This window comes from Macrobrachium nipponense, chromosome 31, assembly GCF_015104395.2.
Source record: "Macrobrachium nipponense isolate FS-2020 chromosome 31, ASM1510439v2, whole genome shotgun sequence".
In the NCBI taxonomy this organism is placed as follows: Eukaryota; Metazoa; Arthropoda; class Malacostraca; order Decapoda; family Palaemonidae; genus Macrobrachium; species Macrobrachium nipponense.
Window position 1 is genome coordinate 18850754 of NC_061093.1, and position 12269 is coordinate 18863022.

General features: G+C 38.1%; 2 protein-coding genes across 5 annotated transcripts in view; one reads left to right on the forward strand and one right to left on the reverse strand.

Annotated features, from left to right (window-relative positions):
* Nucleotides 1–2656, reverse strand: part of LOC135206666 (microfibrillar-associated protein 1A-like) — a 17450-nt gene extending 14794 nt beyond the window's left edge. The window contains exon 1 of the mRNA XM_064238034.1: nucleotides 2397–2656. Coding sequence (XP_064094104.1) covers nucleotides 2397–2496 — 100 coding nt within the window. The 5' untranslated portion in view covers nucleotides 2497–2656. The remainder of the gene's footprint in view (nucleotides 1–2396) is intronic.
* Nucleotides 2657–5703: 3047 nt separating this feature from the next.
* LOC135206667 (probable palmitoyltransferase ZDHHC24) lies at nucleotides 5704–11977 on the forward strand. 4 transcript variants are annotated; one of them, XM_064238038.1, is made up of 4 exons: nucleotides 5704–5981; nucleotides 6912–6997; nucleotides 10606–10713; nucleotides 11201–11977. In XM_064238038.1, exons 2-4 carry the CDS (start codon nucleotides 6919–6921, stop codon nucleotides 11671–11673), a joined length of 660 nt encoding a protein of 219 aa, XP_064094108.1. In that variant the 5' UTR covers nucleotides 5704–5981; nucleotides 6912–6918; the 3' UTR covers nucleotides 11674–11977. The 4 variants fall into 4 exon arrangements, with proteins under 4 accessions (XP_064094108.1, XP_064094106.1, XP_064094107.1 ...); XM_064238036.1 differs by having other exon boundaries at nucleotides 5711–5981; nucleotides 6912–7196; XM_064238037.1 differs by lacking the exon at nucleotides 5704–5981 and adding an exon at nucleotides 6215–6274 and having other exon boundaries at nucleotides 6912–7196.
* The last annotated feature ends 292 nt before the right edge of the window (nucleotides 11978–12269 follow it).

Below are 12269 nucleotides of genomic sequence, written 5' to 3' on the forward strand. Positions count from 1 at the left end.
GTTCCTAAGCACGCGCGCCACAAACACAGTTACGAACAGCAGACGACGAAACTGCAAAGTTTTATTCCCTAAATTGTTTACTTTACTCATTATTTAGTTCAACTTTACTTTGTTATTTAAAAATTTTAATTTAATTCATGTATATTATCCCTTTTTTGCAACCAAATTACCCAGAAAAATTACAGATATTTCTAAAGTAGATACAATCCAATGTTTCTAACCTTGTCATACATCTGGCTGCCGAAAACCATAGAGGAACAACTACGGATAAGTGGATTATATATATATATATATTTTTTTTTGCTTTTTTGTTTTTGCTAGCACTTTTCATTGATTTAAGTCTATACGTATTAGTATTTTGAATTTCTTTAATAACTGTATGCCAGAAATAAATGTAACCTTTAATGTTTGCATGCTAAGAATGGCAAAATCATCGTTGCCACATTAGTGGAGGCTTCACACATACGCCGATTCATTATTATAAACTGTTTCCATGAATTCTAGTTGTCATAGTAATGCAATAATGATAAAATTGCTTTAATATTCATGTATATATACTTCTAATACATAGCCTAATTTCACCAATTTCCACGTTTTGTGTAAGCCTTATACCCAGATTGGAGGGTGAACACATACCGAATGGCAACAGAGAGAGAGAGAGAGAGAGAGATAGAGAGAGAGAGAAGAGAGAGAGAGAGAGAGAGAGAGAGAGAAAGGAAGGCGAAGGAAGGAAGAAGGAAAGGGGTGGTGGTGGAGGGGGGGGTGTAGGTGGAGTTTTTTACGCATTCGTATCCATTTCTGCATAATGGAGTTTTTGTCTTTTGGTACAAGGACAAGTGTCGTTATTCTTTACGATTAGTGATTCACGATACCCTAATAAATTATGGCACTGGGTGTAATGCACTACGTATAGCAAAATCTCGTTCTGATACGAGTGTTCGTTACAGAAAGAGGTATTGCCCAAAAACGTGCTTGCACTGCCTCTAAAATAAATAGTAGGTATGCTGCTTAGTTGTCAATCAATTTTTTTGTAATCAAGTATTTTTTACTTTTGAATAAATTTTTATTTTTCGCAATCAAAACATATGCCCCTCAATGCTAACTTTCCTCTTTTAACGACTTTCTGGTCATTGCAAATTCAGCCCAATAATTTCTTATGGTGCGAAAACAGACAGAGGCCCAGGGACCGAAAACGATTGCGTCACACTACAGCGATAATCCGGCAGTAAAACATCTTCATATATCCAAAAAGTAAATAAAGATAAATATGCGTATTACGATTATAACAATTACATGAATAGCTGATAATCTGCATGAATAACTGGTAAACTGTTCTGCAAGAAAGTTGAGTAAAGCAATTATTTACAATAGGTACGAAAGCCAAGATGTCGTGACGTCACAATACAGGACTTAAACGAACGTTCTAATTCCAAAACATAATTACTTAAATTTGAGTCAGAATAGAGTTACTTTTTCAATAACGAATATTTTCAAATTAATCATCATAAATATGTAAAATATTGATGTTCTACTATTTACTTAAAAAATTATCCAAGTGCACGCTCCGTCGTCGTCTTCTACCAAAACAGTTGTTTACTAACAAACGTGCTGGTAAGTTTCCGTGTTCTGATTGCTGTGATGAAAGTGCCCCAGCGTCTGTGGGTACAAGTGGTGTGCGGATTTATCACAGGAAATGGGAAGTTTATTGACACAAGCGACTCCGTAAACATCGAGATGGCGTCAATCTTCTAAATATTTCGAGTTGTAAGTAAAAATGTTGAAAGCGTTTTGGTGAGATTTGGACTGCCGTGTACACCCTTTTCACTACCCTGTTTAAATCTTAAAATTTGGCCTTAATTTCTAACTTTGGAGAAAATACTTACTTCAAAAGGAGAGTAGAGGTCTTTAGCTCCGTTTCTCACCAACAACAAGTCGGGACTGATGCCCATCTCCGGTGTCAGGACGCGTAATAATGTACTTTTTTTGGGGTGGTACACATTGATCGTACATGGTGTTTTACCTTAGTTCGTATGGGGCTTTCATGTATCACATTAAGTTGACGAAACTTCAATCTTTCGAATGTTATGCTTAAAGTTGTAATTGTGTTCTTGTTTCACTAATTAAATATCGAGTGAATAAGGCCTGGCCTGCGCGATAACGATGAATCGTCTGCGGTTGTTTACCCTACCGCCTAAAGTAGCCTAAGTTTTGCCTCAGTCCTGTGCTTTCCAAAGAAATACCCGACGAGCCATTATTTAGATTAACCCTCTTTTCCACAGCCTAGTTGGTCTTGACGAGTTTAAATTCACGCTAGCATCTAGTAGTACCTATACCAAATAATGAATGCATTGGAATGCTAGGCTAACTATAGTAGATAGGTAAATGCAGGGTCTCACCTTTATCATTCATAACAGGTACAGCTCCAGCTGTAGACTGGATACCCATAGGCTGGGCAGCCCCGGGAGGGGCTGTCCATGAAGCATTGATGCTCTCCATACTTGTAAATAATGTTCCTCAGCACATGCGAAATATGATTTATCGTATTGGACTTATAAAATGTCTTCTGACCGTGGCAGTGTTTACGTTGTACAACACTCACCGATCACCAAAGAAAATCTATCCCCAAGTTACTTTGATACTTGATTCCAGGCAACGTTTGTAGGCATCGCGTCAGGGGTAAATAGTACCTGGGGTAACATTCAACAAAGTCATTGTAAACAATATTTTCACGCTAGGGAGATTACCATTGTTATGTTGTTACCTCGATACTCTCGTCATTTATCTTTTCTTTACCAATATTTGAAATATATTTCCTATAAATTCACCACAAATAAGATATAATAACAGTACACAAAGCCACAAAATTCATAGATACACATCCAGATCCGGAGTGGATGCATTGGTGTTTACACACACACACACACACACACACACTGTGTATAACTGAATCACGAAAGTTAGGAACGTGATAAATCCATAAATAAAGACATATGCCACGAAGGAAAATAAATAACGGAGTATCCGCGAGACCTTTCGACGTCCAAACGTCCTTTGCTAAGCAGGTGAACTGCTTAGTAAGGGCGTTTGAACATCGAAAGGTCTCGCGGATACTCCGTTGTTAATTTTCCTTCGTGGCATATATCTTTACACACACACTGTATATCAACAGACTGATGATGTGTGTATATATATATATATATATATATATATATATATATATATATATATATAATAATCAACAAGAGAAAGAAAGAAATCTTTACTGTAGCTAGCATTTCTTGTTAATCTGTTGACAACTTCAGGCAAAGGCGTCGTTTCATTTTTCCTTGGGGGGGAGGGAAAGGTTTATTTGAGGGGGCCCCATCTTTAAAGGGGGGCGTGGCGAACGAAGCGAGCCTAATCAGCTGGGGGATCTGGGAGCCGCTGTAAGGGGGCCCCGAGAAAAGTTTTAAAAATATCAACAAAATACGAGCAATTTGAAGCTACTTTGTAAAGAAAGTTCGAAGAATTTTTATTCCTTAAAAATGCTGTACATCAAATTTTGAAATAATAAATGAAGCTGGAAAGGTAGTGGAAATTTTTAAACAAATCAAGTTATGTACTATAGTATTGGTCCTATAATATCTGCAATTTAACATGTTGCATTAAATGTATCTCTCTCCCTACACAAGGGTCATTCAGGAAAACAGGAAAAGTTGATGTGAACAGGAACATCTTAAGCTTGGGAAAATGTGCAGGGATAAAATGGTATGTAATTTTAACAAGGTTCATCTGAGGAAATTTCAAAATAAACATGCTTCATGCATTTCAAATATTGTCTACTACTTTAGTGGATACCTCCTTCGTAGATACGTTTTCACTAAACTAAGCACTGAGAACAGTCGTTCATTGCTGGCAGTAGTTACTGGAAGGTTGATGAGAATTTTAACGATTTTAAGAATTTCTGAGTAGGCACACTCTAATGGTTTGAGTTCATCATACAAAAATACAATCCAAACAAATTCTTATGCTTTTAATTCTTAGTTAGAAAGTGAATCTTTGCTACAGAAATTTGGGCATTTAGAAGGATTTCATCTCTGTGTATATCCTTATAAAACTCACTATGGTGGACAGTTTCTTGTCGTTTAAAAAGTCGTTAGAATTACGGTCAAGTGCATTCATCGTTGCTATCAGTGGTACATTATGAGTGAATTTATTCTCCATCTCAGAGAGAAATCTGTCTAATATGTCAAAACAGATTCTTTTCAATGATATCTCAGGAGCAAGACTTGTATTGTCCCCACTCATTCCTACAGTTGAAGGAGTTAAAGTCTTTTAACTTGAATGAGATCTTTTGGATCCTCTTGGGTCTGCCCACTTCATTGGAGTCTTTCTAGTTTATTTATATCAATCTCACATGCAGCAAAAAAAAAAAAAAATCTTAGCCTTGTCAAAGATATAGTTGACTGTATGAGATAGCAAGCTCCAGATACCAATAATTCCTTTGCTTGTAGCTGGTCTGACAAGCTGTTGGTAACGTTCAAGACTTGTTCTGCAACATGAAGGATCACTACAAACTCGAAAGACAGCAACTGCTTGTAGAGTCCACTTGCTACAGCTACAGAGCGCTCTTCAACTTTGTGAGGCACTGGCAACTTACCATAAGAGTAAGACCATCTTTTTATAGCAGGTCTTTCTGTCAAAACTCGCAGGTCTTCTGCTTTCTGTGCCTCTATGAAAAGTTGGTACCTTTTATTACTGTTAATTATGAATGTGTAACTATTATGTTATGTATTATTTATATTGTTCCGAACATGTTAAAAATAACTAATTTAAATTAATCCCTCTCTACACTTGAACCATATAATAATGATAAAATAAATATATATACATATAGATTTTTTCCTATCGCTGATTTGGAGGCCCTCTAGAAAGCTTGGGGGCGAGCGCCCCTCACTGCCTCCTCCCCCCCAACCCCAAATGACGCCCCTGACTTCAGGCTCACAATATTATATAAACCATCCGAGATGTGGTAGAGAGCATTCGTGCTTGCCGAGTGCTTTTTCTTTGGGATAAGGGTTGCCTTGTACCTGGGAAAAAAGAAAAAAAAAACAAAAAAACATCAGGAAGTCTAGTGACAAATACTGAAAACGTATGATGGCTAGCAAAAGGGGAATAGTTGTAGATCTGATAAGAGGAAAACCTCATTATTGATCGAGTTAAAATAAAAAGGTGACTGCAATTGCAATACTGTCGAACTTGAAATTTCAGTGACTCAGCAGATCTGTCACGGGATATTTACCTAAAAATTTATAGCCTTACAAATGAAGGGAAGCTGAATTGAGAAATGATAATCTCGTAAAAATTCACTATAAAGTGCTATGAAGAGGTAAAGCAAAGGAAGGCAAAGAAGTTGTTGTTTATGAGATCCTCGTGGGGCCTCAAGTAAACTAAGATAATATGACTGATTATGTACCAACAAGTAATATCTTTGTTAACACGAGGTCTCCGTGCATTCTAGTAATACTACAGTCATTAATAATGAACATTCTCTACACTTATTTACTGTTTTTACTAAGTAAAGGGGTTTCTTCATAAAACATAATATGAGCACATTCAAAAGTGGTGCAATGTCATGAAAATATCAGAAGCAGAGCATTAAGCACTTAAACAAAAGTTACCTGTTAAAAGCCCACCCCGTAGAAAGAAGGAAAATGCTCTTTTTCACCAAGAGCAACAAAATACAAGTCCTAGTTAAGGCAACTTTTTAGTTAATTTTCATTACGTTAATTGTGTTCTAATCATTAATGCCATCGTGATAATTAATGAATTTGCTTCCTTTCAATTCTTTCAAATGAATGGAGACCTCCCATTCTGAAATAGCGTGAAAGAAGTCTCAGTGCTTAACTACTCGGTATTTAGAAAACGCCCCCGCGTAAACAAACTCCCTATTGCTTGGCACCGCTGTCGGTCGGTAAAGATAAGTGATATTGAAACTTCAGGTATGGCACTTGTTGATTTAATTTCTCTGAATGTCTATTGAAAGTTCTGGTATGACACTTGTTGATTTAATTTCTCTGAATGTCAATTGAAAGTTCTGGTATGGCACTTGTTGATTTAATTTCTCAAAATGCCTATTTTATATATTTTACGTTATGATAAAAGGTTACCGAATCAGTATTTATAGGTAACTATGAAATTAGGTAGTAGCTAGGTATAGCCTATTCTCGTGTGCAAAGCATCAGGTGTCTTTGCGGGCGATAGCCCAGGATATAGCCTAGGAGGTAGTAGCGAGGTAGGTAGCTAGGTAGTAACTAGGCTAGCTAGTATCTGCTTTCTACACCTAGGGTTATTAATTTCTGGGCAGAGACATTAATCACTTAATTTTAAGGCTGTCTTGTGATTTATACCTACCTAGTAGTACCTAGTAACACTTTGATAGCTAGGCTACGTAATAATGATTGTGGGAAGTCACTACCTAATATCTATACTTTGTTTTTTTCCATCTGTCCATCCGCGTGTGGTGTTTTCGCATGGTAACACTGCGTCCCGGGCTTTAAATAATTAGGTACGCAATGTGTAAGTTTTAGGTAATTAAAAGGATATCTGGGTGTACATTTGCAACTGAAAAGTGTTTTAATAAATTACTGTATGCTAATTACACCGTTAATATTTGAAATGGGATATTATCATCATTGTTGAATGTAACTATCTAAAGCCCAGGATGCATTGTTACCATACGCAAACACCACAGGCTGATGGACAGATGGAAAAAATCAGAGTAATGAATCATTGTCTGATCTTAGCTATGTAAAACAAAAAAGCACCGTACATTAATTATGAATTGGCATATACTATATTTTAAGAATGTTAAGCAAGTATTTTTTTCTCTTTAGAAATTCATTATAAAATGAAGTTTATCCCATTTTTAGGTATTTAATGACCTACAATCAACATGGGCAGGCAAACAACAATCATTCCGAGAAATGCAACAGACAGAAGCCTGTTCTTGTTCATGGTAATTGGCATACCATTTGCTGTTGTATGGCTTGGTGGAGTAGTGTTGCCTCATTACCACACTGAAATCAATGGAACAGTTCTTTTTCACATTACTGCTGCATCGTTTATCTTCTACAATATCTTCCACAATTTGCTGCTTGTTATAAGGACTGATGCTAGTGGAAGAACTTCTTTCCTACCATCAGTTCTTAAGCCTGGTAAGTGAACTTAAGCAGTAAATTAGTGTGATGTTCCATATTTTATAATTTTGTAGTCTTACACAAATATAAACCACTATTTTATACAAATCTAAGCTTATCAATGTTAGTTGTTGGCAGACCTCCAAAACGAAAGTAATGTACTATAGGTATTAGTAATATGTTAACTGCTGTGGTAGCAGATTGATTAAAATAAAGTGAACACTTCTCCAGAGGAAACTTCTTGTTTGTACAATTTTGCTGTCTGTTTTTGTTTTATGTGGTGTAATGACTTCCAGCTGTCATATTATTGGCTGATTATGTTGGAGAAATGCATTCTCCTAAGATTTTTTGTTTTGTTTTTGTTTCTTTTGTTTAAGGTCAGGATTAGGTAGCTTACTCCCGCCTTAACTTCTATTACTGTATTTACCAGTACCTTGGCCTTGCCATCAGAAGACTGTCTTTTATGCTTTCTGTTAGTGTTTGTTGTTTGTGTTCCCTTGTGTTGGGATCATTAGAATGATGAATAGGTACAATTCTGTTGAGGTATATACTGTTAGGTGAGTGTTACTCACAGGTCTTTGTTCCTACACGATATACAAACTCTGTCCTTTACATAAGGAATTACTTTCAGCGTAGGCTGGAATATAACCGTTAAATTCTTGAACAAGGTGGTTAGGCAGTAACTGTGGTCTGGTAGGCGGGGAGGCCCGCCTGCCGGGATGTAAACACTTTGCTTTTGGCCGTTAATTACAATTTTTCCAGTGGGATCTTCAATTTGTTATTTTGAATAAATATGTATATACTGTGTTTGATATTAATAATTAATTGACTTAATAATTAATATGCAAACCCACTTTTTGTGATAGCCTTGCTAGCCGCCTTTATGCTTTGTGTTAAGGGTTGGCAGCAAGGGTGTGCCAACATCCTTATTACATATTTTTTACCCTTTAACATTAGGGACAAGACGTATTCATCCGAAATTTACGCTTATGCTTTGGAAATTACCGAGGGGAACTTCGGAGGTTTGTCCTCTGTTTCTTCTTTCTTTTGGTATTTCCTCTTCTCCTTCGTCCTTTCGCTAGCCATCAGATGAAGATGGAGTAGGGGGCGTGTGGTCACTGGACAAAGCCTTCACCACTGCCCTGTGATTATTAACTCTATTCCTACTGGTAAATGTACCTCATTCTGTAGGAGAAGTCGAGGAGGAAGGGAGCACGTCAAGTGTTGTCATCTTTCTCTTTGGAATCATCATATTTTTCATCAACCTCCACCCCTTCGACTTCTAAAGCTCCCTGCTGAAGAAGGTGAAGGTAGTCCCCCCCCCAAGAAGTCTCGTCATGGGACTAGTAAGGGTCTGCCTCCTCAAACTGAGGAGGCAGTTGGGTCTTCTGCTGGCTTGCCTGTTCCTTCAGGAACAGGAAGCGTCACGCTGTCCCCAGGGCCTAGCTTGTTGGGAGCCTTTGAAGTGCAAACTTCGGTTCGTACTTCTGCTGCTAAGACTAATTCCGTGTCGGGCGCTCGTTTGTGAGTTTCTCCAAGTGCACGTAAATCTTCAGATTTGCATGCATCCAGAGTCAGTGATGCTGAGTCTGCTCACTGTCACAACTCAGGCACTGAGGGAAGAAAGGAGCGAGTCACTCAGGTGATTACGCCTTGTCGGAGATAGCTCTCGCGGTGATTGCTTGGTACCCAGGGTTGACATGATGTTCCTGCAGGACAGTGCACGCAATGAGACCGGTAGGGGGTCCCGCATTTGGTCCTCTTGAGAGGTTTCGGTCTCAACAAGGACTTGGACGCATCGCCAGAGGATGGTACCGGCCCTCTCCAGTCAGGTGCATGCTCAGCCCCACCCAGACCACGGCCACGTTCGCGTGACCGACTGGTCTTGGTGATGGCGATGTTTTTTCCTGCGGTGCAAGAGTTTTGTAACCCTCCTTGGGAAAGCGTTTCTCCAGACGATAACACTTTCCTAGACTTGTGTCGCGGTCATCACCGCAGGTTGATAGCTACCTGTGACTCACTTCTGCTAGCAAGCTGAGTGAGAGCTTCCAGTCTTCCTCACCTATTCCCTCTATTTCCTATGGCTACACCGGGAGGGGGGAGGTAAATAGGAAGGATCCTGCAGTGCGCCGTCCGTAGGATTCAGTGTCGGGGACTACGTTCATTGATCTTAGGATCCTACAGGACGTACGTCACCATCGTTGAGGAAGGATCTTATGTCAAATCTGGAGACTATGTCTCCCTGGCCTTTTCTGTCCTTTGAACAGATTCCAATTTGCAGTCCCCTATGGGTTCTTGCGTTTTGGGAGCCTTGAGTGTATATTCTGTTAAATAGTACTTGCATTCCAGTCTTAAAATGCTCACATTTAGGACTGTTTTTTCTAGCACTCTCCAAGTGTTTTGGTCTTCTAAGACCTGCAAACACTCGGGCGAGATGAGAATTCCTGATAATTGTTACTACAATATCCAATAATCTCGCTGAATGCTCGAATTCCTTGGAATGTCTGGCATTCTCAGAGTGTTATGGATGGTTTTCTACATTTCCAACACTAGGGCGAGACGACATCCCGGTAACTGTTATTACAAAGATCAGGAGTCTTGGTTAAGCCATTAAATTCCTTGGAATTTCTGGTGTTCACAGAGTGGGATTTGGTTTTTTCTGTGATTCCAAACACTCAGGCAACGGGCACTCACAATAAGTATTACAATAATCGGGAGTCTCGGCTTCATTATATTGGTGAGTACCAGGCCGAGTGTCTCGCCCGATTATTTCTTACAAGAGTTGGGTTTTCTCGCTGAGCGTGGGAATTCTTACCAATTCTAGCACTTGCCAAGCGCCCACTATCACGAGTGCTTGGAAGCGAGACGACCTTTTACCAGTACAGATGAGTTTGCTCCTCAGTCTGGTTTGGAGTTATGCAGAGCTTGGAACTGCATGCAACACCTTCTAGGTGAATGGTCAAGTACCGTCCTCGTGTATTGGACCTTCGGCCTCAAAGCAAAACAGTTAATTGGGAAGAAGTGATAGTTTTTCGTTGATGATTACCACTCTTAATTATGTAGTGGTGACCTGCTCAGTTCACTCGACTCTGCTCGACCAGACAACTCTGCCAAGCTGAGTGCTTGGCTCTAATGATCGAACTTTGAGCTCTTGATTGGTGTGGTTCCTTGCCATGAAATAGCACCCTCCTTCCCGTGTTTCAGTTGAGTTTCACGGTAGTCAACGTCTTTCATCTATATTAAGGTGATAAAAATGACAAATAATGAAGAGATTTGTGGGATTAGTTATTTAACTGGTAAAATACAAAATTATTATTATATTTGTGGAGTATTTTCATTAAATAGTCACCTATCTAGGCACATAGCGCTTGTGGTACCTTGTCGAAGTACAGTAATGCAACTCTGAAACATTCTTTCTTATCAACAGGCTGGGGATATTGTTCCATTTGTCAAGCCAATTATCCACCAAGGTCATATCACTGCCACATTTGTGATGAATGCATCCTGAAAAGGGACCACCACTGCAAATTTACTGGTTAGCAAGCAATACTGTCTTTCATGAGTTTAGTATTTTTGTAATTACATTAAATAATTGCAGTACTTGTACATTGTATTCTTATACATGAAGTTTGCAAAATATTGCTAAGATTCAATGTTTGCTATGTATATCCTCTTAAGTCCAGTGATGAATGCTGTGTTGTGTGTAAACATTATTTCATATTTTACATGTTACAATGAAAAAAAATTAATGCATTCCATCTGTTGCAATGTGGACAGTAAGTTATAATTCAATGAATGTACCATGTGGATCCACAGATATGTCTCAACAAATAACCTCATCTTTCATGAGAACTGAGCATGCCACAGCACGACTCATAGGGCTGAGAGGATAATCCTCCTATAATTAATGGGTTTTTTGAAAAATTTGTTGTGTTATATTTATATTCATAGGAATTATGTTTTGCTATAGTGAGATTAAATTTAGGTATATAATTTTTAACTTGAACATGACTTCTTTTCAGGCTGTTGTATTGGCTACCACAACCACCGCTACTTCCTAGTAGGGGTGTTATATATATTCATTGGGGCACTCTATGGCCTTTGTTACCAGTGGGATTATGTGTACAGTACTATAAACCTTCCCCTTGTATACTTCTTCCTTACTTTATTAGCCCCTCATTTTTCATTATTATTTGGTGCAATTAATATGTGGGGTGTTGTTGTTGCTACTTTACACACACTTGGCCTTGTAACTTTTGGAATGGCTGGCTACATTCTCATGATACAGGCACGAGCTATTTATCGAGGCCAGACACAGTACGAAATGAAACATGATATAAGGGATTACAATCTTAACTTAAGCCAAAATATTATTGATGTCATGGGAAGGAACTGGAAGATTGCTTGGTTATTGCCTGTAATAGATTCACCATTAAAAGGAGATGGTTGTAAATTCTTGAAGGCAAATGAATATGAACCCCCAAAAGATATTTAGAATCCATACATTTTCATATGTTGCTTATTGTTATGTTTGTGAATTAGTCTTAATTGCTTTATTTAGCATTATTTTCTTGTTAGCATAACAAGCTGTGTTCTTTGTGTCATTTTTGGTGTGAAATTGGAAGGAACCAGAGTTAATTGATTTTTCTCCTGGGTTGCATTACATTCTAAGACTACTCTTGTATAAACTCAACAGTGATACTGTATAGGTATGGCCTTGTCATTTGCAAACTTTGAGGGTCTTCAATACATGTGAGAAAAATAGAACTAAAAGCTGATCAATAAAAAAAAATATATCAGCACTTGATCTTAATATCTTCTGTCCTCCCCAAATACAGTAATTGGAAAGTGCTACTCCGTTTATGGTAGACTGCAATCCCAGGAGCTTCATATGGGAACAAATAATAGCCTTGTTGAGTACTATTTATGTTTATATGCATCTGTTGGTTCCTTGTATATTATAAGATTATTACTGGATATTGACATTTCCAATTGTTTAGCTTCTTAAGCCAAATTATATTAGTGGTTTTTATTTTATTTTGAGTAATTTGTTAAAAATGAATAGTGAGTGATGAGTGATTGAAATGTTAA